This window comes from Falco rusticolus, chromosome 1 (genome assembly GCF_015220075.1).
Source record: "Falco rusticolus isolate bFalRus1 chromosome 1, bFalRus1.pri, whole genome shotgun sequence".
NCBI lineage: Eukaryota > Metazoa > Chordata > Aves > Falconiformes > Falconidae > Falco > Falco rusticolus.
The window spans coordinates 126,860,493-126,886,995 of record NC_051187.1 but is presented as its reverse complement, the minus strand read 5'-3'; the positions used below and the strand labels follow the sequence as shown (position 1 = coordinate 126,886,995).

The following is a 26,503-nucleotide window of genomic DNA, read 5'->3' as shown; positions in this document are numbered from 1 at the left end:
GGGTGGCAGCCCAGAAAGCTGTTTTCCCTTCGCGCTGGGAGAGCAGTTGGTGCTGCTCCTCACCGAGCCCTGGCACGATGCCTTTCCAGCAGGGCTCTGCCCGGACGCGGCAGCGCACCGTCCTTCTGGTGGGGATCGCGGTCCTGCTGGCCGCCCTCGTCCTCGCCGTGGTGCTGGCCTCCGTCCTGACTCACGGGGAGCGAGAGCTCAGCCCCCAAATGCTGAAGTGGAAGGACAGAGGGACCACTAGGAACCTGCAGGAAGTCATCCTGGGAAGATGTTATAACTACATCACGGCACGGTACCCTGAACTGGGGTGAGTAGTGGTCTCGGGTGTGCATCAGGTGTGTAAAGTGATCCAAAGAGAGCTGGCTCTCACCTCCACCTGGCTGTGTCCACTCTTTGCAGTGGCAGAGAGAAGTCAGGGGGGTAAGACCCCCGTTTTGTAGCAAAATGTTCAGACTCTGACAGCGACCATCAGCACCTGAGTGGGGGCTCTTTAAGGAAACTACCTGCAGAGCCAGTGTAATGAACAATAATCCTAGGTCAAAACGTAATCATCAACAGGTTTTGAAACTTCCTTAAAGCCAGCTGAAATAAAAGCTGCATTCTAACAGGTTTATGTACGTGGAGGTAAGCAATTTGCTATAAAGCTGATCTGCCAAAAATCCTGCATTCGTGTAACCAAACCCACACAGCAGGGAGGAAAAGGAGAAGGTTCAGCACAGATTTAAAGGATGGACAAAGGTGTTAGAAAAGCATTGAGAAATATCTCAGGGTTAGCCAAGACAGGTGTTTTTAGCATGTGGGTAAGACTTTGCGATGAGCACACAGACAGCTCGCACGGAGCAGTACAGATGGGTAACTGCCAGCACAGCAGTCCCAGGCAAAGCCTTCACCCAGTGCTGGTCCCTGCTCAGCCCATGGCAGCAGGTGGTGTGACACCCCGAGCAGCCCACCTCTCCTCTGCTGCAGAAGAGGATCCCCTGAGCCCACGTCTGTTAAGGCTGAGAACTGATTTTCTGATCTACTTCACCACAGGGAAAGGCAGAGTATGAAATAAGGAGTGCCCCAGCCCCGCCCCCTGCAAGTGTTGGGGACACACAGACCCTCAGGACAGGATCCAGAGCAGCCAGGGTCTCTCAGCAGGGACACATCCATCGCTTCTGTGGCTCCAGTCACCCGATCTTGTGTCCGCAGTAAGCCTCTGACAGCCATTTCCACCACCCTGGGCTGAGAGCTGTGGGGCTGCCCCACACCTTGGCCAGGTGACAGAACCATCCTGGTCTTTGTCTTACAAAAGGCAATTGCCACCTCTCGTTTTCATAACATTTTGCTGATGAGAACAAAGCTGTACATAGTTTGCTTGTGTTTGGACTTCTCTTGGCCCTGGATGTCTGGTGCCATATTTAAAAGCTGATTTGCAGCATCTGAAGGGAAACTGTCACATTGAAAATCATGGCCCAAGCATGCAGAGACTTAAGTTCATGCTTTACATTAAACACCTACGTGGGTTTAGTGAGGGAAGGGGGATTCTTTTTCAAATAAAATTAAAAAGCTCCTGAAGGTTTTGCAAAATCATGTACATATTTCTAAAGGCACACACGAATTTATTAAAGAAGCTTATTTATTAAATACACTTCGTATTTAAATCTGAAATTATTTTGAAGCCTGATAACCTTTAGTACTTATGCTTGTTTCGTTCAAATTGGGGTGCTGAAGATGTGAAAACCAGTTTTGTGTGAACACGTTTTCAAAGTCACCTACGTTTTCATTCATAACAACAGGCTGAATCTGAACCACAAATAGCACTGGGAATAATTTATTTAAGCAATTATTTCAAAGACACTTTTTAAAAAATCACAAACTCATGATCATAAATTTTCTAGGAAGGTTGTTTTTACAAGGCATAACATTTTGTGCTATTCATAATCCAACAATGTTTAACAGCTTCATGGCTGTGAGCTCACTTTCTTTCAGATTAAATGACTTCTGTATAGTGGGACGCTTTTTGGTTTATTTTATTTAAGAGACAAATCTATCCAAGACGTAGAACACTGAAGAAAGGAAAAATACGCTCATTCACACACACCTGAAATGTTCAGGAGGTTCCTGAACAAAGGATTAAACATAGGTGCTTTCCTGGGAATCCAACACGAGATTCCTCATTTCTGATCCAGCTGACCTTGGTGCAGTTTGTCGTGTATGCAACCACTTGTGTTGCTGGCACTTTGCAATAACAAAATGCTTGCCTTTAGGACACATCAGAGCACCCCCTATCTTTCATCCCATGCTCTTTCATCGTTAATGTAGGCCTTGGATCTTGTGTTGCGTGAGATCTTTGATGCACTCAATCAAAGTAAAGGAGTAGGAACAAGGAACTGCAGAAACTTGGGCAGGTTTATGAGCTGAGCAAGCTGTGGTCTATATTGAATCAGGACTTCTGTTGCCACCGATCCCACCATGGGAACCTTGGTGCCTTGGTTAGACATCTTCTCATTTCCTCATAAATTTGCCCACAATCTCTTCTTGCCCTTTTAATCTTACACCAACATGCGCATTTGTTTAAAAAACTCTCCTTTTAGTAAACTCATGGGCATTTCCTCATACGTTTACCTTTTTATATCAGAGCCACTAAGTTCCATCTTTGGTGATACTTTATTTTATATTTTTAAAAATAGCAATCTATTCACCGCAGTAGTTAGTGAGTGTGACTACTACATTTTGGAGTGCCATAGTTCAAATTGGAATAGCTGGCAGATTTTAGAAAAAAGGGGGATTGTTGACATATGAATATGGACTTTCATAATGTTTCTGGATATCATGGATGGATTTAACAAAGGCCACAAGTCTACAGCCCCCCTTTAGCTCTGCTTTTGCAACTGCATGCTATAAATCATGTGAGAAGGCCAGGGACATGCTAACGTACACACCTCCACCATCATGGCTGCTTTAATCCTAGAGGATACCTCCTTGCACTCTTCCTCATTTTCCTGGAGCCCCAGACACCGTACACAGTCAGTACACTCTGGTCATGCTCTTCTTTGTTGCGACATGGTCTGTGGGCTGAACCCAAGCTCAGTGAGGCCACTGGAAAGGCTGCTGCTGTCTGCAGTCGCGTTTTGAAGAATTGCCTCATGCAATCAGGTATTACCCTGTCGATGTGCTTATCCCCCTCAGCCATCAAAACATGCAGGCGCGGTATTGAACTTGCTTGCTAAAGGGCAGTTCTCAGGTACTGTATGCAGCACCTGAGGAAAAAAAATTGTTGAAGTACCTGTGTGCAATGCAATCCTCAGTTTTGTCTCTGCTGCTGGCTGCCTGACTTGCACACCCACAGTTTCCTCGGTTCATCTTCCTGCACAGAACTGTCACCATGCCACAGTTTGCGAGGAGGCAGGGAATACCAAATGCTTAAACAGGGTATTTTCAATATTAGCCCCATTTTTTAGGAGAAAATGTGGGTGGTCTAGCAGCAGGTTTTAGGGGGTTTGTTCCTCGCACACAGGGTTGCACACCCAGATGCTGACATTAAAGAGCAGTGTTTCATTTTGACTTCCCTGGAAGATACTGGCAGCTGCCAGGAGACGGAGCTAGAGCCATAGCTTGCCACAGCTCAGCAGTCTGAGATTTTTTCAACATTAACAAAAGCTGCAAGTTCTGCTTTCACTAGTCTTGCCGAAGTCATCGACCGTGGCTGTTGGTACGCGCGGTAGTTTTGTCTGAGTAGGGGCCAAAGGCTGAGGGAAGGATTTGACCTCAGATTACTCAGTCTCCTCTTTCCCAGCGGTGCGGCCTCCCTCGTGGCTATCGGAAACTCACCCTTCTCATACTCCGGGTCTCATGCAACACAAATTTGAGCTTGCAGGAATTTATCGCAGATATAATTGGAGGAGGGAGGCGTAGGGGTGAGCAGAGCGGGGCACCCACCAGCACCAGCCTGTGCCGGGGCAAGGCCGGGTCATTTGGGAGGTCAGGGCTGGTCGAGAGCAGCTGTGGCCACCTGGTAACTTACCATGGCTGGGGGATGTTGTTTGTGATGGCTTTGTGCCTTGATGCCTGCAGGGGGAAAACCGGCAGTAACAGGTGTAGCACGGAACTTGTTGACGGAGTTAACGGATTTCATTTTCCTCCACCGTGGCTAGGTTGGCAGGCTGAGGTCAGGCACGGATCGACACCTTGTGCCCTGGGAAAGGAGGAGAGAAGATATATTCTAAAAGGTCATAGTCACTGATCCCCAAAGCATAAACAATGCTTTTTTTTCAGTCTAGAAATAAACTCATCTTAAATTTGCAGCCCAAGAAATTTTTCATTCCCATGCAGTGAGTATCCCCCTCGGATCTGCAGTCACTTCTCAGTCTCCCATTCACCCAAGCTAAGCCAAGCTTGCACGGACCTGCTATTTGGAAATGGCTGAAATCAAACCAGCTTATTTTTTGTCTAACCTCTGTCAGTGAGAGAGCACCAAGTATGCAGAGAGGGAGCCACTTTGGTAACGTACGTGACTCTCCAGGCCCAGCAATCCTACTGAGTCTGACAATGCAAAAACCTGGCGATGAAAGGCCCTGTTTATTTTTCTTACAAGCCTTTTTATATTTTTCTTAAGAACATGTGTCTATACATGATTGGTTTAATTAGAGACCGCCAGTTCATGATTGGATGATCTTTTCTTCGACACATCTTTAATACGCTTCTTTTACTTGCGCAGCTGTCAGTTCCTTTATCTTGTTAGCTCAGCTCTTCTCAGGACTTCTCGGACTCTTCATGGATACACGGGTATCTGTTCAAGGCTAAGCTCACATTCCGATCCCTCGGACCAGCCGAGGTTTCCCACAGTATGCAGTTGCAGGACAAGAGGCAATGGGCACTAATTAAAATACTTCTGTTCATACTTAAACAAAGAAAATAATTAAAATTCCATTTACACATCAGACAAAAAATCCTTTTCTTACTGTGAGGGTGGTCCAAGAGGAGAACAGGTTGTCTGGAGAGTTTGTGGAGGCTCCATCCTTGGAGATATTCAAACCCAGACTGGACATGGCTCCGAGCAACCTGCTTGAGCCAGGGATTGGACTAGACAGTCTCCAGAGGTACTTTTCTATTCTCCTGTTTCTTAGAAAATGCTTTTAGACTGCAAGAGGTCCGCTGACTAACTAGGACAGTGATGCAGCAACATTTTGGCTCCTCTGTAATGGCAATGGAGTTGATATCTGTTGCTACTTTCAGTTTGTCTCTCAGTATTAAGGTGGGCACTGTATCATCATAATAACACACTGCTTATTAGAACGCCCAAGTTAGAACATTTGCTACAATGCTTCAGTGTATGTTCTTAATATTCTTCTCCCTATTTCATATGCCAATATGATGACTTTAATACCTTTTCTCTGTTAGCCTTTGTTACATGAAGCATGCATAGCTGTTTTTCATGTATTCTGTCCTTCAATACTTATAACGAGGTCTTCTTTTACAGTTGTTTTCCCCTGACTTGTATGTGAGTGACTTTGACTGTTCTTGTAATTTCTTGGTAACTAAGATATAAACATTAAGAATTGCTTGAGTCTTACTTAAAGATACACTTCCATCAAAATATGCTGTATTGAGCTTTAATGGGAAGCTGGAGTATAACATTTAGTAGGCACAAATGGACAGTTATTAGCACTTTAAGATTTAGAGGTGGGGCCACTGGTTCTATAGTTGGTCCTTCAAATGAGCCCTCATGCTATACAGGGCTAGTTTCTTAACTATTCTTGGCTGTAAGATAGGGTTCTGTTTGGGTGTCATTGTAATCTTTTCGGAGAGGAGGTTTATTAGAAAGAATTCATTTTCTCTTTAGCAAGAGACAAGTTCATGTGGCAGTGAGTAGCTATCATTTATTTGTTCTTGAGATAATTAACCGCCAACATTTGTTTCTGCTTTTCTTGAGTATAAACATCAATGCTAGGCTGTGAAAGGCCATCCAATTCTGGGCAAAGCTCATACTCATTTCTGCGCCTAAAATTTACCCTCCCAGGCTGTAACTCCACTGACAAGAGCAACCCAAGCCTGAGAGTTTCCTGCAGATTTAAGGGGAAGATGTCAAAAGTTGCATTGTCTTTTCTCCATGGCCAACATCAATGTACTTCTGAGGTACAGAGATGCTGTTGAGACCTGAACTTATCTCTTGTTTTGGCAGCCATATGTCAACTCCTCTGTCATCTATATTGAGTTATAATCATATGAAAATTGATATTAAATGACTATGTATGTCTCATATATTCAAACTTCTTACATTTATTTAACAGTGGTTAGATATTTAATGGCTCTTACTGCAAGATTCTGTAGGATTTCAAATAATTTTTCACATTTAGGTTAGCCTACACATACTGCATCACACTTACCCCACATCATATAATAAATCTGCTTGCAGTGAAAGTTTCCTTTGGTTTTAATCCAAGATACCAAAGAGAATATCATTCTGTCGGTACTGGCCTTCTATACATTAATCAGAAATATTTGTTGATGAAATACTGTCCAACTTTTCTACTGCAACTTTATGCAGCTATTTAGTCATATACAGTCAGTGCCTGTTCTTTGCCTTCTCTCTTGTTCATTGATTTTATAGAATTGGCTATACAGAGCAATGGCTGGGGCTGTCTAAATTATGGCACTGTTTTAGAATTGAAATTATTAGATGTTTGGATAGGCCAGTCAAAGAGCATGTTGTTGCTGAAAGGGGAAATCCTTTTCCTCCCCACCTCTCCCTGCTTCAGTTCTCCTGTAATATCTGTAGAGATGTCAGTGAAAACAGCTGTGCTTAGAGGTGATACTGTTCAGCTGTCATTGCTAAGGTATGGTTAAAACTTGAGAAATTTTAACGCTTCAGAGCACTGTGGGGAAATATAATTTTGCTTCTCTGTAGGGGCATCCTTTTTCTCTCTAGGGTCAAATGAAAATCTCCCTTAAGTGTCCAAGGGTAAAAACAGATGCTGAAGATGCGGGCTGTCTTCCCAGGAGATGTCACCCAAATCAGGTATTAGCAAGTAGCTCACTCACAGTTGTACTAAATCTCTGATCTGTTCCCTTGTCCTTGTCTTGCTGACACATGCCACCCTTGAAGCAGGGACTTCTCCTTACTGCATTTATGCCACATCCCAGCAGTTTCAGTTCTATAAAAAAACCTAATGTACTGCAATTTATTTTTTTTTTTCGGGGGGGGGGGGGGGGGGGGGATAGTCCGCAGCTGCATTAAGCTGTTGAGTGATTCCCTGCTATAACATACTTTAATTTAGATCTTTCTTATAGAAGTGTTTTTCCAAGTTTCATATTAAAAATAAAGCAATACTAAAAATACACTTTCTAATCAAGTGGCAAGATTCCAGCTTAAATTTGTTCCCCTTCTATCTGTTGATGACATGGCCCTCACTTGGAAGCTTAAACTGTAAAGCAGCTATGACCCTCTGTCAAAATGCAGTCCAGGTGAAGCTTCTGCCCTTCTAGACACTGTGTCCCACTTACAGAGCATCACTGAAAACACCATCTGCTTTAGCAGCTTGGGTTTTGACCCAGGAAAGCTGAAATCTAGCCAGCAAAAAAATCTGCTTATGTAGATGAACCCTTCACTGGTTTATAGCTGCCACCTCTTGGCTCAACTTTTCCCAGGAAGGGTGGTAAGGCTTACTGTTGTCCTGGAGCACACAACACACGTGAAACACTCTAGGAACTATAAACCAAAGCCACAAGTACACCTGCCATTAAAACCTTCTCATTGTTGCCAAAGGTGAAGGACCGATGTAATGAGGAGCTATCGTTCGTTCCAAGTCGTTACTTGTAAATGAATGTACACAGCCCTGAGGTGCACCCAGTGGAAATCTCACCTTGTACTTCTTTTTCCAGACCTCCAGACTCCCCACCTCTGCTGTGGGGAATTTAATCGCCCTGCCTGCAGGCAACTTTTCCAGAAGTCATCTTTCTCTGAGGCAGAGTTTTGGATCTTGTATCCCCAGTCAGTTCCTCCAACATTTTCTTTACTGGCTTTTGAACTATTTAATTAACAGAGAGCAATACCTACAAAATCAAGCTGCCAAGAAAATAGAGTATGTCATTCTCATATTGAAAAAAAGTTAGTCAGAAATGTTATGGTGGCAGACACTTTACAATAATTAAACTAAGTGGGTAGTGAGAGGCTGGTGCTCATTGGAAACATTGAGATTGACAGGTCTTCCGTGATTTTTTTCCTTCCTCCTTTCCCTTGGTAATTTCCCCCCTCTCTATTATCCTAATGCTAACAACAGCAGACAGTTATCTCATCAAATCCTCAGCGATGACAGCGTGTTGGCTGACCTCTCTTAAATCATATCTGTCTGATTTTTAGCACAAAGATACCTGATGGGAGATTTTAGGTGCTGGAAGAATAGGCACGGAGCTGATCTGTTGCATGCACGTACCCATCTTCTGACAGGTGGTCTGGAGATGGGTCTGGCCATCAGCTGGCATGAAGAACCGCACACCTTTGGGGCTGCCCTCAGCTGGGGCTCCTGCGAAGCCCCCTCTCCCTCCTGGTGGCAGTGTTCTCCCGGCATCCAGCTCCTCACACCTGCTGCTCGAGCTGGCTGCAGAGAAGCGCAACCACAGCCGCCTGGGCTGGGCTTGGCAGCCGCTCCAAAAAGCTACTCCAAAGCAGCAGCAGGCTGGGAGAAGGGAAGGGACAGCGGAAGAAAACCCAGAAATATTTAGGGCAAAAAAGGTAGCAAAAGGATTCTGGGTTACAGAGGGCTTCCTCAACACAGGCATAAAGGTTTTTGACAACATAAAGACATAGCCACTCACAAGTTTACATGAAAAAACAAATTGAATATGGATGTGTAAATTGCAGCACTGTCTACAGCCATCACAGTTCACCTAAAGGAGGCAGATAAACTAAAACACAGGCAGAGACGGGTCTGTTAGATGCAGAAATACTGCTACACCATTTAGATCCTTCAATATGCATTCTCCTTCTGAAATGCCTGGGCTTTCACAGGTGAAGACGATACCTTAGGCTCCCAGCAGAGTGTGAATTGACCTTAAGCCTTTAAGGAGCTTCATAATAACCACAAACTTCTCACTGATTTTTTTAAAAAGCCAAATTTCCGAGTGCTTATTTGCATATCTGCATTACAGTTTTGGCTAACAGTGGTAGCAAATGAGAAGGGTTTTCTTATACAAATTGCAGTTGCTGGTGAGGTTTGGTGCCTGCAAAGGCCAGTTACGTAAAGGACTCAGGGGACTGTTTCCAGCTCTAACTTCAGAGCCTCACCACAGAACCACAATTAAAATCTCAGTGTGGCCTGAAGACATTGCGTGCTTTAGAAAGAAAACTTGAGACCTTGGAAAAGCCGCTACTGGGTGCAGGGGAGACCACGTCTCACCAGGAAAGTATCTGTGCCTCACAGCGATTTGAACAATACAGGCAGGGTTGACTGAGTTCTCCAGAACAAAGCCCAGAAGTAATTTCTTACAAATTTAAAATGGGTCCCATACTTGAAGCGTCTCTCTCAAATCTTTGAGTATAAATGTACAAGCAACACAGCCCAAGTAACTGAAAGCAAGACATTGTTCATGGTGTAACTGAAATCTGCAGGGATGAAACTTATTCATGATATTATAACAATTAAATAGATTTCAGTTGGGGATGAATTTGCTCTGTCATGTCCAGTTAAAGAAAATTACAAAGTAAAGAAAAAGGAGATCTATATTAATAGTGATTTTCCAGATAGTTCAATGCCATCCCATTCCCTTAAGTGAAAGGATACTCTTTCAAGGTTAGCCAGACCAGTGTACTGATATGCAAGAGATAATGATGCAGGAGCTGTCCGTTTTTCTAATAAGCACATTAAAGTTTGGCTGCTAGGATAGCTGCTAATGGAACTATTCTTGGCTCCAGCTTCTGTCTGATAAATTAGTGTGATATTCATATAAAAGGTAAATGGGTAGAAATACTCAAATTCATTGGAAAATGCAACTTCTACCCAAATGTAAGGACAAAGGCAGGATATGCTTTGCAGTATGTATAACATTTGGATTTAATAAGGCGATGTGGTTTTAATGGTTATTTGCATCCCAGCCCTTCTTCAACACTCTACAGAGTACAGGATATAGTGTCTGTCTCCAGAAGGTCATGAGGCAAGTTCTGCAGTCCTCACATTCAGGAGAAAGGGTTGTAAGTTCAGTTCTTGAGTTTACAGCAGGTTTCACAGTGTTCCTTCTAAGTAAGCTAGTTATTATTTCACACGTGCCAGCATTTCCCAAACTCTGTTCATAAAAAAAAAGTTTTAAAAAAATTAAACATAACATTAGAGTGTGTTTATGTTACATGTCACTGAATTTGGATTAAATATTTCAGATTCTGCAGTAGAATAAAAGGCCTTAAATATTTAAGCATAAACAAAGTTAACCTCAAAGGAAGAAATCTGTTATGCACAAATATATGATATTTGCAGATATGATGCAGAATTAATATGCAACCCAAAACATACAAACGAAAACCAGAGAAGGAGATCACATGAGCCTCCCAGCAGTGTGGTATGTAACGCATTCACCATGGATTTCTGTATCTGGATTAGATAAATGTGACTGGTAGACTGGTGATCTCTTTTGCATGCTTCCTTTCTTTTGTACACCAAGAAAGAAAACAAAATGAGCCCATTCTGTGACTGAGAACTTCCCAATGAGAAGTTGGGAGGACAGTTTGTTTCTCAGGCATTTTTTGGTGGGGCAGATGTGCTTGTTTCAACCTGAAACTTCTTGCTGGAATTTTTAGCATACCACATGCCAGCGAACTTCTCGTGTTGTTTTCAGGAGGCCCAGAGCTACAGCAGGTCTCTGCCTTTACCTCTGCTCAGCGTGAATTAAACGCTGCATACCAGACAAATGTTTTCTCGCTGTGCTGGAAAAAGGGAGAGGTGAAAAGTGTCTACCTCAACAGTGAGGCTGGAAAGAGTGGCATATCTCCCTGGAGCTGGCTTTAACAAGTCCAAAAGACTTGTCATGACTTATTTTTCCATATATCAATCAAAATCACAGTTCTACATGACTGGCAATCTCTTTGAGATATGAGGCGAAACCTGTATTTCGTATCAGAGAAATAGCTTTCCAATGGCATATCAATGAATTATTTTAATCCACCTTGATAGGTGAGGACAGCAAAAATGAAATATTGTTAAGCTCTTGCATGTATTTTTTTACATTGAAGATCTGTATTTTGATTTCTAAAACAATGCTGAAATTACCTAATTTCTATAAAAGCCCATCTTCATGCCTTATCATTTTAGTTTATACAATTAAAAGTACCACGCCGATTAGCAGCTGTAGATGACCTTCCCCCATTTGAAGTCTAAGCCATACCACTTCTGTGACATTTGTAGTTTTGCTCAGCTTTGCCAGGACCATGGATATAAAGACTCTTCTCTTGGGCACGAGTGACATCCATGCACATCACCAAGTACTGAGCTTGGTGTCTTGAAATGCTAGAGAGCTGATGCTTTGAATTTGTGACTCAGCAAGCTGTCCCGGGAGGATTGTTAATCACCTGGATGGTTGCTGCTTTGTGCTTTTTATGGCCATGACTTGAGTCCAGCAGCAGAACTGCTTTGTATTGTGTGTATTGCTTACCTTTCTGCTTTGGAAATAAACCCCCCAGATTTTTCTTATGATTCCTTGAAAAATATTTTGTCTTCTGAGACCAAGTTTAAAAACTTTGTAATATGAAAGAGTAAATGACCAGGTAACCAGCTGTCATCTGTGGCTGTTAACACTGTTACATATAACAGATTTCAGGAGTAGCTTAAAAAAATTTTAAAAAAGCTTCTGCCAGGAGCACAAATCATTTGACAGATGAGAAGGTGTGAGCCATATAAATGTCTGTGAGATGTACCAGTGCTCATAGCCAAGCCCTACAAATTCTCTTGATTATACTGTTGACTGTGCAAAGCAAAGGGGACAGCTGCCTATTCTGCCCTCCATCACCCAGAGCCCTCTCTTTTGGCTGATTCAGTGCAGACATGTTGTAATCCTAAGTGGCAGTGAGAGGTATTTACAACTTCCCAACTCCTAAATGAAATACCAAAGCTAGAAGGATGGTCTCTGCAGGTTAATTACACAGTTTGCAGCCAGGGACAGGCTCCTCCAGGAGAAAATTTAATACACTCAAGTTAAATTCTGCTAAGTAAAACATGTGAAAACTTCCTGACATGACAGTGCACTGACTGTGCTCCCTAGAGCATCTGCAGTTTGGCTTCTGATTTCTACGGTGACTGTAACTGGAAGTGCATTTAGGCTCCCAGATAAAAGGCAACAGCCCTGTAAAAAATCATCATTCTTACTAGTCTTTCCTTACCTGGAGGTAAATTTGGTTGGTATAAGCAAGAGGTGTGGTCCCTAACACAGCAGTACCAGACTGCACGGTGAGGCGTTAGATGGGGCGTGCAGCCAGGCTGCCCTGGCCGGCCGGACACGCTCCAGGCTGACCTGCCTGTGCCCTGCCCCAGGCTCAGGCTGTGTCTCGGACAGCACTCTGCAGCAGCAGCACCCAAGCTTGCTTGAAATCTGCCAGGTTGGGCTGCGGCATATCTGCAGCCCAGCTAGAGCTCTGCAGTGTAACATGCTTGGCTGCCGTGGGAGCGAGAGCTGAGGACATACCCACCGCGGAGCCTTTGCAGAGGGCTGGAAGAATCCGGGGCATGGAAACCTGCTGTAGTAACCACCTTGGTGGTATGACCTCCCCATAACTAATATCATATACAATACTCAGTTAGATTTGCTACTACATAAATAAAGGCAGAAAAGAAGGAAGGCCAGGGACATCTTGTTGTGGATTGCCTGGTCCTTCCTGGCATGATACCGGCCCAAGCCCCTGCGGTGCGTCTGGTGGACACATTCCCTCTGGTACACAGTGCTGTCAGGTGCTGTCGCTTTCTTCTGGCCACAGAGTGAGTCTGGCCTCCTATTTGTCTTCTGATTATTTTCCATAAGGCTGAGGAAGGAAAGGAGGGGAGCTCATGCCCAGACAGCAAGGAGACGGCCAGGAGCTCAGTGGTTCTGGCTCCTGCAGCCCACGTCACACAGAGAGCTCAGCATTCCAGTTTGGCCCCCTGATGCTTAAACGTGTAGAAATTGCGATCAGGTTCAGCAGTAGGAATGAGATCACGCAGCTGTAGGGACAATTAACTTGAAAATGCTTTGAAATCTTCAATGAATTGCTACTGCTTTTCTTAATCCCTTTAGGACTATTTGGAAGTGATCAGATTCCACATCCCACGTGGATGTGCCAGCTGGTAACAAAGCCTGCAGCTGTGGGTCTGTCGTGTACTAATTGATCAGTGCTGGCTTTATAGTGCTCTGAAGGCTCTAATTTCTTCACACAAGACAAAGTCCATTCTTCAAACAGCTTTTAGTGGGAACACTCTGGAAGATGATTGCAAATGGTGAAGAAAGATCAGATGAGTCAAAGACAGAAGAGCTCCATTCAGACATGCAGACAGCAGGATAAGGCAGTCAACATTTTAAATTTACATTAAAATCGAGAAGAGAGTTTTTTATCACTGCTGTAAGGAGAGAGGCTGGCTTTCCACAGGGGCCTGAAACTGTGGGAGCAGGAAGAGGAAAGGAAGTACACCCATGGGGCACAGCCTTGAAAACCCATACTGGACAGGCAATAAATGCAAATTATCTTAATACAAAGTTTTCATTCATTATCTCAAGTACAAGAAAGCAAATGTCCTGAGCCATCCCAAATGGTATTGTATGCTGCAGCCTCAGGAAGGGAGCATGGCACTACATCAGTACAGAGACACAGTTGCTTGCCCACACTGTGCAACAGAGTTCCTCTTGGTAGTCCGAAAGGAGCCCTCCTGTCAACAGAGAGGTGCTTTAATTTCCTAGGCTGATGAAGCAGTGTCTTAAGAAACAAGCACAGGCTGCGGTGACAGAGTTGTGTTGTGGCAAGAAGCAGTTCCCCACCATGTAAATTTAGTGGAGCTCCTCTGACTCATGCCAGTGAGAGCAAAAGTGCCAGAACCTGTAACTGGGTGTAGGATCAGGAGGGGACTGAAAAAACCCACTGTCGACCAAGCACCTGATCTGGATCTTGGCTATACGTGTGCAAATCAGCTGTGGCTCCAGCAAAGTCAGTAACTACAAATGAGTGCATAAGCGAAAATCATATCAGGTCCAAAACAGCCAGACACCTGCTTTTGTTTTAGATAAAAATATAGATATTATTTCTGTACAGGGAGATGCATGGGCATAGTTTTGGCTCACCGTACCTGAGAAGGTAGTATCCTTCAGCCATACTTTTAAAATTACAACCTATAGCCTGCCACATTTGCTTCACATGATTTGGTATGAATAATCAAGAAATCTGATCTTCTGGTTATGTGATATCAGCACTGCTCTTTTTAAGGGACAAAACCATAGAGGACATTCAGATATTGCAATAATCAGAAATTCAAAATGCAGGATAGAGAGAAAGATGTTTTAAAACTGTTCATTTGCCCAGGGAAGTTGTGGAACCACCATCCCTGGAAGCGTTCAAAACACATGTAGATGTGGTGCTTAGGGACACGGTTTAGTGGTGGACTTGGCGGTTCTGGGTTAATGGTTGGACTTGATGATCTCAAAGGTCTTTACCAACCTAAATGATCCTATGATTCCTCCGTTTTTACTTAATTTGCTTGAGATACTCTGCTTTTGTAATGGATAATGTACTTTGGTGCCTAAGGACAGTTAGAACTCTTCTAAAGCTTTTAACCATAACAGAAGGACATCCTATCACAGCAATAAATACTCATAAATACTAATTAACTATGTTTTAATCTTTCAGCAGAGATAAGGATTGCCTAGAAATATGGGAATCATTAAAACATGCGTTCATTTACAAGAACCCCTGTAATATTACATCAGAAGATTATCAGCCTTTAATGGAGTTAGCGAGTCATCCTATACCCTGTAACAAGGTAACAGTACGATGCATGGTGGACTGCTGAGGTAGGATTGTTGTGCAATGGCATGCCTGCGCAGTGCTCTGAGCGATGGGATCTTGTCCGTAATGACTGTGAGGGTCTGTAGGTCGACTAGGGTGATATTTTGCTTTTGCCCTTACTGCAATAGTCCTGCAGTTATCACCTTTGGACCCCAGTGACCTTGTTCATTCTCTGTCACTGCAGATTATCCCTGTGTGAGGCTTGCCTCAAACACCAGTACCAGGGTCATCCTGGTGAAGTGAGGGAGATGTCCCTGTTCCCTGAGCAGGTGGCTTTTTGTAAGGAGCATCCCATCATGCTGTTAAAGGGACACTGCTTCCAAAAAGCTGTTCCTCCACGTGCAGTTCCAAAGCACACAACAAATTAGTTATGTATCCTATGAGAACTAGTCAAAACCTTTCTTTCAAAATGCTTTATAGGCTGAACGCATCCATTTCCACAAAAAAGTAACCACCCAAAAAGATTTTGGAAATGGGAGCATGGGCTGCAGGAGTAAGAACTGACCCACTAAGGTGAACTTGCAGCATTTCAATAAAAACTAAACCTCTTTCATTATCATGATATTTTTTGGTTTTGTTTTTCTCCAGGAAAATTTCCTGAGCAGCTCTAGTATAAGTATCACTTATTAGACATTGTACCTTATTTCACAGTCACTGTTTTGGAGCAAGACAAGTGACCTCGCTCATCGTTATACAAAATCCAATCAAAATTTCCTTACCTTGGAGGACACCTTGTTGGGTTATATGGCTGATAGGGTTTCATGGTGTGGAGACCCCTCTGCCCCAGGTAATGAGTCCGGTTTTTTACAAAACAAACATAAACACTGGAATTCTAGACTATTCTTTCCTCTTGTGTATCTAAACCTAAACACAATCCTTTTATCATATTCTTTTCTTGTAATTTAGTTTAAAACCTTAACTGTGTTTCTGTCCCATGTTATGGAAAACCAAAAATAATACTTAGTTCTCGGGTTAATTTTAAAACCACAGCTTTGGCTTTTATTAAAACACAAAGTTGCTGCTTGGTCTAATGGTCACATCTAGCTCTCTTTATCTAGCTTACTCGCTGCCTTCCTGTGACCTTTGTAGTACAAACCCTTGCGAAACAGGAATGCCATTCAAAAAGGTCCTGGCCATAGGCCAGTCAAAGTGTCAGGGGCACTATGTGGGTACCCTGGGGCAATTGCTGCCCACAGGACCCCTGGGTTGGTACTTAAGGCTAGCAACCTCTAAACTGGGCTGGAATTACTGAAAATGTTGGGCAAAGTTTAATTTTTCAATGCAATTGGACAGTATTTGTCAAGAGCCACCTGTTTCTCAATTTTTTTTTTTTTTTGAGAAAATCAGTTTTCTGAGAATTACTTGCATGCAGGGCCTGCAGCTGCCTCCCCAAAACATGTGTGAGCAAACTGGAAGACCTTTGAAGACATGCAAATTCGTTTCCCTCTTAGACCCCTTTCGTCGTGTAGCCTTCTTTCTTTGGTAGGGGGCAGATCTTTTTGCCATCGTTAGTCATCTCTCAAAGCCATGTAAACATTGCAATGATATTTATTCTAACCTTAGCTATTCTATAAATTTATTTCTTCTCAGGAATCAACTATGAATCCTGTCCAAAACGAAGTGAATGTGAGAGCAATCCTAGCTCTGTGTTCTGGAAAATGGCATCCAAGATGGTAAGATCTAGAACAAATCTCCCTGAATCCAAGAATGTTGAAAGGCACTAAGTTCTTGACACTGCCAAAAATGTGAGTTTGCAGATTTGACTTAAAACACACAACAGAAAAGTTCACATGAGCTTTAGCTTCAGGTGCTAAAAATCATGGTGTTGGAAATGTGTATTTCCAAGGTCCCATGTTTTACGTACAGGATTTAATAGCACTGTAGCTTGGGCATTCTTATGGGTGGGCTGAGACTGTGTGCTGGTGTCTAGAGCAAGACTTGGCAGACAGCTGGAACTTTGCAAATAATGCTTACACTAATAATAATCACCACCTTAATTAAATCAGAGGACTGAAATTGCTAAAATAAAACACATTTTAGCATGTAAATATTGAGAGCAGTGCCTAAATTGGCACAGAATTTTTCCAAGCAGCTGAGAATCCCCTTGCACCTTCCTGGCATAAACCTGAAGAGCATGTCCTCCTACAGCAGCATCTGGCCAGGTTCCTAGGGTGTACCCACTCGTATGCACATGCCAACTCCTGTCAACGCAATGAGACCCTGCTAGTCCAAGTTAAGCAGTTAGCCTGGGTTTGTTGAATCAGCACTTTACAGAAAAAAACTGTCAGAAAAAAACCTGTTCTGTATCAGTTTGATTTTACATGTCTCTCAAGACTTCATCCTTGATACGGCTATTAGTAGATGACTGCCCAGGTGGAAAGCAGGCATTCCTGTATGCTTCAGCTCTCGCGTACCCAAGAAAAAGTCTACTCACCATAAAAAAATAATTTTGTGGGTAAACTGGTGTACATAAGTTTTCCAAGGTCAGAATAGATTCTGTGTTCTTATTAATCCCTTCAGTTCCAGAATCTGGGAGGTATAAACAACCGTACAGTCAGTCTTGCTCAGCTGCAGGCTTTCCAGTCCAAATAAATTTAAGATCTATTAAAACTCACGCGTATTACATTAGCAAGTTACACTTAATGAAATCTTCCTGCAGTTTCACAGCTCTCAAGATGTGAGTGTGAGCCACATTGTTTAGATGTAAGAGGACTTGGAAGATTTGATAAGTACAGTCACCTGCATCAAGCTTTTTAAAAATTCTTTGTCTTACCAATGCATTATGTATCTAAAGTGGTTACTTTATGTTGTAACCTTAGTAGTCTTTAAATATTTGGCCGTGAGCTTTAAAGACTAAAAGAGCAGTGATTACATGATCCAGTAATGTAAAAATCAAATTAAATGAAACTCAGTGATGAGCTTTATGAAAACCACTGGGGAGAAAAATCCTAAGCCACAAAAGAACACGGAGGGTGAATCACGGTGTAACAAATACACGATGGTTTGCATGTCCTAAAACTAGTGTGGCATCTCTGTTCTCGTCATCACCACCTGAGTTAAAGTAGTCTGAGGATTATGGCAAGTTACTACAGCCCCATCAGATAGCTGTAGCTGCTGGGACTCTGAAAAGCCCTACAAAACCTGAAAACAGCAGTGAAAGCAAAGTTGCTGTACCAATCCCATGCAGCCTCTGACAGCCAATTCATAGCTGGCTAATGTACCTTTGTCACTGTTTTGCCATAGCTTTTAGAGGCTTTTTGGGGTTGCTTTGGGTTTTTTTGCACTGATATGTTCTGCAAAAATATTGGCCAGATCCTCTACTTGTATCCATCAGTTCTGATGACATCAAAGAAGCTACAGTAATTTCTACTAGCCCTGAGTTTGACACGGCACTGCATGAAGTGTCAGAGTGTAATGTCCATTTGTTTTGTTCAGTTTGCAGAAGCAGCATGTGGTGTGGTTCAGGTGATGCTCAATGGATCAGTAGAAGCTGGGGCTTTCAGAAGCAGCAGGTACTTACTCAGCGTGCTACCACCCATGTTTCTGTGGGGCCTGCACGCTGGTGAGCATGTCATTGCCAGCGAGTCCCAGTGCAGAACAGATTTTGGGAAACTCATATAGGGGTCTAAACCATTGGCTGTGGTAGAGCTGATTCACTTAACTCCTTCTATGCAGTGACTGTAATTGAAATCCTTCAGAGGGTATGAGGGTGGGGTACCCAGTATGCTCTTGCTACAGAGAGTAACTTTATCATAGCAGTTTATTTTTTCATTACACTTGAATGACACATTTCTAACCGTTCATGGAGCTGATTGGATTTTACCCTTTCAGACTGTGCTTCCTTGGGTCATCTGGTTGGAAGTGCAGTCTTTAATAATACTGAAAGATGCAGAATGTGCTGGTCAGGGGAACAGCCATATTCATTTCCCTTGCACTGGACCAAATCAATAGCCAATAAACCAAACAGGTGCAAAGGTACTAAAGATGGAAAAACTTCAGCTTGTCTCAGTCTGCAGACAGGTTCAGAAGTCCTTCTGAAATTGAAGTAATGGGGAGAAAATATTTTACCATAAGGTGATTAAATACTCTATGAAAATCCATTGGCAAGATAGCGTTCTTTCACTGAGAATAACAGCAGCGCTAATAAGCACTAGTATTTGGGGAACATACTCTGTACGTCTTTTTCAGATAACAGAATGTTTTGCTTTTTCATGTCCCATTCTTACAGCATTTTTGGAAGTATTGAGATCTTTAACCTAAATCCAGATAAAGTCTCTGCAGTACACATTTGGCTTATGCATGACATCGGTGGACCTCAAAGGTAAGTCATGCCAGTACGAAACAACAAGCATGTAGAAGCCAAACAGCACAGCTTAGTTCTAACAAGTGACTAACAGTGACACTGCCTTAAACCTGCACATAATACCTGCTCTACCTTCACTCTCCTAGCTGCTAAGTTTACTGGAAAGATAAACATCTGTACTGTTGTTTTCTTTAGTATTTTTTGTAGGTACTGCTGAGAAGTTGTAGCTAAGACAAATGACATTTTTCTTGCTTTCAAGAGGTCCCATGACCTTTACGTTCTTTCCAACCCCACTGAGTTCTACAGACCTTTATTATGAGTGCAGCACTGAAGTCACAGAGCAGGCTACATTTGCAAGGGTGAACGGCTGAAAATATCTTTGTCTGCAGTAATAGTATAATTATGCTGAGCAAAACTATTTTTGATAAAATAATTTTGAATGCTAAAGCAGGTTTCCCAGAAAGGTTGTGGAGTCTCCAACTGTGGATATTCCCCAAACCTGACTGGGTCCTGGGACACCTGCTCTAGCTGATACTGGTTGGACTAGATGATCTGAAGTAGTCCCTTCCAACCTAAGTGATTATGTGATTTTTAATAACAGATCTGGAGTCTAAGTGCTTACCATGGAATTACTGATACAAGAACAGTGACCTCAAATCACATCTGAGCCTTTCTGAGTGACCTTCTCCATCCTGGTCAGATTCATTTGCAGATCTATCACATTTCAAGCACTGAGCATGAGGCTCAGTCAAAGAGGCCTTTGACCCCTACCTTCAGAGCTGGTTCTGTGGTTCCTGTGGTTATAATACACTGCCATGGTTTCTCCCATTCCTAAGGAATCCCCATGACAGAGGCAGCAGCTCTGATCCTGTGGGTCAGGAAGCAGGCTGTGATGATGCAGTTGCCACTCAGGAATGAGTGTGGACCCAGCAGAGACCCTTGCTTAGCCAGCCTCACTGTCTGACACAGTACCAGCTCCAGTGCTGCAACAGCTTCCCTAGCCCAGACACCTGAAGTGTCTCTGCCACACAAGCTGACATATCTGTTGGAGCCCACAGGCACGCATGTATCCTGTGGTCAGTGTGCCAGACATACTCTTGTGTCCCATTGCACAGAGGTTTGCTGAAGAAAAGGACACTGAGTAATCTGTGCGTTAGTTCTAACAGACATAGCACTTGATCCTTTCGGTCACGATTCCCCTACATCAGAAAAGCCATCACATTCCTCCTAAACAGCTTCAACAACCCAGTGCCCTGCCAACCTTCTTGACACATCCTCCTCCTGTGCCACATTCACAGCAGTTTCCTTTTTATTTTCGACTTCCTTCCAAGGAGAAAGAGGGAGGATTAGCTCCAATAGTAGATATTCTTTTTATCTTCTGATTTGTATTCCATGATGAGTCACTGATAGATCTGGCAAGTTTAGTGAACAAAGGAGAACTGCTTTCCACTAATGCCATATGTTAGGAACTGGATACGATCTGCTACTGTATTATTGCCCTGGTGTGTGTCCTATGTTCTGGACTAGGTAATTATTTTTATCCCAAGGTAGCAAGTCTTTTGCAGTATCTCTGCCTATGACATTTGTCAGTCCTCTCACTCAGCTTTGGGGCCCCTCGGGCTATTTCAAGCAAATTCAGCATAGACGTAAATATCTCAAAGGCACGACATTGTTACATGCTTCATGAAACCATCAGCTGGATGGAAAAGGAACACACAAGTTAGGGTTCCTGCCAATGGAAAAGAGGTTGAAACAGCCCCTTGCCAAAACAAAGCAGCAGCACCCACAGACTGAATCAAACAGACAGGCGCTGCTCATAGCATGCTTTCTCCCATGTTGTCTACCTGCTTACTCCTGTCTTATGTTCTGCCTGGGGCTTAGCTGCTCATTTTCATGATTGGTCCTTTCTCATCTCACAGAGGACTCGATCCCTTTGTCCTTCCACAGCCTTATATTGTACTCCTGTGGATGGAGGCCACCAATAGCTCTGGAGCAGTTCTAGAGCGTATTGAACTATGAATGGAACTGAATTATTTCCCACTAACACCATCCTGCACAAAGTTCTTGTGCAAGGTACACAGCCGAATATCACAGTTCCTACCAGCGAAGGCCCAATAGTAGCAAAAACTCCACAGAACCAATGGAATTTACAGCACATTAGCAAACAAGCTTTTAAAGAATCTTACCTGAAAGAAAGCAAAGTGACATAGTATGGAATTTAGCTTCTTGTACACGTAAGGAACACAAATAATGAAAGACTTTTCTCTCCAGTGAATCCTGCTCAGGTCATTCCATAAAGAGGTTAAAAAGCATCTTAGAAGAGCGAAACTTTAAGATCACCTGTGAAGACAATTACAGGTAATTACTTGCTGTTATTGGTAACGCCTTGCTAACATAAACCTGAAATTGCATCTCCCTCTTGACAGGGTTTACAGCAAGCTAGAGCAGACTCCCCTCTTACTGCCATCACATGCCTTCAGTGTCTGTGTGCTTCTCAAGGGCTTCCACTTGGGCTGCAAGTGTTGGCTGGGTCTGGGGTTTGCTCTCTGCCTCGTGCTTGCCATTAAGCTTGTTCAATTGCTTTCAGAGAAGGAGCAATCTTCAACAGATTTTCATCTGACTGGGCTTTTTACCTACAATAATCAGAACCACGTAAGCAGCTTTCCTCCCCGTGGCATGCAGATAGCGCAGTATGTCAAGGATGGTCCTCACTTCCTTCGCTATAGTTTAAGCTTACTTTCTGTCCAGCTGCTTTGTCAGAGAATAAGGCATGAGACATGATAAGCATTATTAATTACTATAATTTACCATTGTCAGGAGAGAAAAACAGGAACCTGGGAAACAGCAGCCCAAGTTCTGACTTGCCTGAAATCTCCAGCTGCCTGCTGAGGAGATACAGAAGCCTGAGAGGCTTTATCCCTCTGTGTAGGTTTAGAGACCTTCACACAGAGCAAAACTATTTCTTAGTGACATTAGAAAAGCAGCAAAAGTTCAATATTACTCATATCTGTCAGGAACAGCTTTTCAGAGTGAAGAACTCTTAATTAGATAACATTTCCAAAGTAAACAAACATTTCTAAAACCCGCTGTGTTTGTAACATCGGTTTTAAGTATGGAAGTGTTGGTCTGCAAAGGAGACAAATGCCTTATCTGGTGATAGAACTTTAATCCTGAAGGCAGAGCAATATATTCCTGTTTAGGTATTGCTGAACCTGATTAACGGGTACTCTGCACCTTGTGAAAAAATTATCACTGGTGCAGTGCATAAATCTGCCAGATCATGTACTCACTTTCTCTTTGGGTAAATGCAGCCTTTAATCAATGCTCCCAGGACCTGTGAGTAGGTACAGACTATTTTAGATTAAGATGAATAAACTAAGGGGCCAGGAAGGAAGGGGAAATAAGTAGTAGCTTAGATCCCTCATGGCTTAGCACAGGAGAAACCCGTAACACATCATGAAGAGTTGTTACAGAATCCTATGATTGTTTAGGTTGGAAAAAACCTTTAAGATCAGGTCCAACCGTTAACCCAACACTGCCAAGTCTACCACTAAACCATGTCCCTAAGGACCATGTCTACATATCTTTTAAATATCTCCAGGAATGATGACTCAGCCACTTCCCTGGGCAGCCTGTTCCAATGCTTGACCATCCTTTCAGTGAAGAAATCTTTCCTGATATTCAATCTAAACCTCCCCTGGTGCAACTTGAGGCCATTTCTTCTCATCCTATAGCTTGTTGTCTGGGAGAAGAGACCAGCCCCCAGCTGTCTACAGCCCCTGTCAGGCAGTTGTAAAGAGCAGTAAGGTCCTTCATGAGGATCCTTTCCTCCAGGCTAAACAGCCCCAGTTCCCTCAGCCACTTCTCATAAGACTTGTGCTCCAGACCCATCACCAGCTCCGTTGCCCTCCTCTGGACATGCTCCAGCACCTCAAGGTCTTCCTCGTTCTGAGGGGCCCACAGGTGAACACAGTAGTCAAGGTGCAGCCTCACCAGTACCAAGTACAGGGGGATGGTCGCTGCCCTGGTCCTGCTGGCCACACAATTTCAGATACGAGCCAGGATGCTGTTGGCCACCTTGGCATACTGCCAGCTCATATGCAGATGGCCATTGACCAGCACCCCCAGGCCCTTTTCTGCTGGGCAGCTTTGCAGCCACTCTCCCCCAGCCTGTAGGGCTGTGTGGGGTTGGTGTGACCCAAGTGCAGGACCCAGCACTGAGCCTTGTTGAACCACACACAGTTGGCCTTGGGTCATCGGTCCGTTCTGTCCAGACCCCTCTGCAGAGCCTCCTGTCCTCAAGCAGAGCAACAGTCCTGCCCAGCTTGGTGGTGTCTGCAACTTACTGAGAGTGCACTTGACCTCCTTGTCCAGGTCATTGATGAGGACATTAAACAGGACTGGCCCCAGTACTGATCCCTGGGGAAGCACCACTTGTGACCAGCCCTCAACAGGATATAACTCCAGTCACCACCACTCCTTGGCCTCAGCCACCCATCCAGCATTTTACCCAGCGTAGAGCACACCCGTCCAAGCCATGAGCGGCCAGTTTCCCCAGGAGAATGCTGTGGGAGACAGTGTCAAAGGCTTTCCTAAGGTCCAGGTAGACAACATCCACAGCCTTTCCCTCATCCACTAAGCGGGTCACCTTGTCATAGAAGGAGATCAGGTCAGTCAGGCAAGACCCGCCTTTTGTAAACCCCTGCTGCTGGGCCTGACTGCCTGGCTGTCATATGTGGCTGGACGCCACATAACAGCATTCAGTGATCTGCTTGAGCGCTGATACACTCATTGCTGTGATTCACAACTCTCCTCAGACACAGTAACAAGTGTGGCTTTTTGTCAGAGCTCCACTAATACATGAACAACTGTGTAGAGCAATATGGACAATTAATTTTAGTATTTTATATACAGAGCAATAATAAAATAAGCAATTTACACGTACAGTAAAACTCTTCAAGATAGACTGTGCAAGTTAGCATCTCTCCACTGAAGTCATTGCAAACAGGACTGTGTGGGTCCATATCAGATGAGCATTTCGCTTTTCATGCCATGTAGCAATTTATGCTGGTCATTTTCTCCTGCTTCTGTCCACGTCAACAGCATCCTCCACAAGTAAACCCCAAAATAGATTCACTGGATGTGATTGCAGCAAAAAAAATCTAATCATATCTGACATTGTTAGCAACAGCTTTACATTGTAGCACTAGAGGTTACCATTGACTAAGCAAGATGGTAAATTTCCCAGCATGGCAGCAACTCCATAGCCCGTGCAAGAGATCTTCTTTTTCATAATTATTTTTGTTAATGCAGCGTAGCTGACATGCTGTGAGTTCACATCATACTTTATTGCATACTCACTTGCTCTTGTCCCTAGCCCCTAGAAACACCAGTTATCTTTCTGCAGCAAGATCTGAAAAATAACCTAAGAAAAGACATCTACTTTATAAGCACAGATGTAACATGCACTGTGACTTTCATGTTGGGTTTAGTACCTGGGGAGTTACTCTGTTGTACTTGCAAAGTGGTTACTAAATATTTGTTTGGTTTTGTGTCTTATCACAGGCCAGTTCAGCTCCTTCAGTGTGTGCATAATCCTGACCACTCAGACTGCAGACTTTGCACCAACGCCACGGCAGCTCCATGAAATGCAGTCCTACACACTGCTGAGGACTCTCATTATTTGCATGCAAAACTGGAAAAGATGAGGTTACATAGCTTAGAACGATAAATAGTAGTGTGGTGTGTACAGAGTCCATAACCAGAAATCCTTGCTGTGATACTAACAACCAAATAACAGGAGATGATACTTTAGGTGTGATTACTGTACACACATGCACACAAACATTATTTCAAAGGGGCCGGGGCATGTTCAGTGGTTGAGGGCAGATGGTTGCCCTTGTTTGCTCCCGCCTGTACAGCTCCCCTTGTGCCCACAGGCTCAGAGCATGGTATTCCCTGGGGCATGCATAGAGAAGAGAGAGACTTTCTGGCGGAGGCAGAGCTTGCCTGGCTCAGCGCTCTGCTACTTCCCTGCTGGAAGACTGGATGGGAAGTGACTGGAGCATGCTACACTCTCCCTGCATCCCAGCGCAACATCCCCCAGAGGGGAGCACTGCCCAGTGGCACACGGTATATATACATCATGTTTCTCCTAGGGACCGTGGCACCCCCAAGCAAGTGAAGCAAGTAATGGAAGAGGCAGAATGGTTCTTACCTTTTATTGGGCATCACAGCAAGTGGCTGCTGGGGAAATGGCTGAGCTGAGCTAAGAAAAGACCAGAAACCACTCAGGGGGTTGCCAGCATCTGTAAGAACACATCAAATATGTAGCTGGGGAGAGAAAATAGCAAGACTGACTCAGACTGCCCTATTAACATCCTACTGGAAACACTCTTGCAGTTCAGATTACATTTTATTCTTAATATAGCAGTAAGCGTAAGCCTTCTAACTCTCATAAAAGGTTCTTCAGGCCACAGCTTGGCCATCCGCTGGAACAGAGACAAGCATCAAAAGGTTGCCACAATAAAGAGTCTCTCTTGACCTTGGTTTCTGAGGTGAAAGGTGATTCCTTGCAGTGCATAATTCAGAAGCACGGGCATGCCATAGTACACTGAAACAGCAGATTTCATTGATTTCCTTGGATTGCTATTTCACCAGCCTCATATGCATAGTTTATAGTGCAGTGTTTATAACAAAGCAAAGATCTGAGGGCAGCTTGTGGCCGTGGCTGTAGTGCCTTCATGCAGTGCCATTGACAGTAAGAGAACAGAGCAAGCCCTGTTACAGAGATGCTCCTAGGTGTTGCTGTGCCACCGTAACCAGCAGATTAGGCGGACTGAAGCTCCCATGATCCCACAGGCAGGAGGTTATAATGCCGTATGTTATTGCAGTTACCCAGAGTGTGAAGCATCCTTATGGAACTACACAAGCTGGTGTAATTTTGCGCGTCTCTAGATAAACCTTTCCTCTGTAATGCACAAGCCTGCACTGAGCGTAGCTGGACCACTCCCAAGACCTCACCCATAATGTTTACATTAAGTGAAAATATTTTTGTTTGCACTCTGTTATGTAACTTCTTAGATGCATCAATGCAGACACATACCAATACTTTGAAATAGATTATTTCTGACTATAGGTGAAGAGTTTGTCTTTGTGCTTGCTTTTGTACCTCTTCTGTTATAGTATAAAATATTGACTGTAAA

The 26,503-nt window shown here is 43.6% G+C and overlaps 1 protein-coding gene across 1 annotated transcript; it reads left to right on the top strand.

The window, feature by feature from the left end:
• The first annotated feature begins 43 nt into the window (after positions 1 to 43).
• On the top strand, positions 44 to 26,503 carry CD38 (CD38 molecule). The gene is made up of 8 exons (XM_037400045.1): positions 44 to 316; positions 14,837 to 14,969; positions 15,647 to 15,782; positions 16,586 to 16,668; positions 18,431 to 18,507; positions 19,224 to 19,316; positions 21,570 to 21,656; positions 24,864 to 26,503. Exons 1-8 carry the CDS (start codon positions 78 to 80, stop codon positions 24,943 to 24,945), a joined length of 930 nt encoding a protein of 309 aa, XP_037255942.1. The 5' UTR covers positions 44 to 77; the 3' UTR covers positions 24,946 to 26,503.

Bases quoted from the DNA above. Each gene is read 5' to 3' on its own strand.
- CD38 (XM_037400045.1), top strand. From the start codon at position 78: ATGCCTTTCCAGCAGGGCTCTGCCCGGACGCGGCAGCGCACCGTCCTT. The intron at 317-14,836 runs GTGAGTAGTGGT...TTAATCTTTCAG, and splicing joins GCACGGTACCCTGAACTGGG to CAGAGATAAGGATTGCCTAG. The intron at 14,970-15,646 runs GTAACAGTACGA...CTTATTTCACAG, and splicing joins ATCCTATACCCTGTAACAAG to TCACTGTTTTGGAGCAAGAC.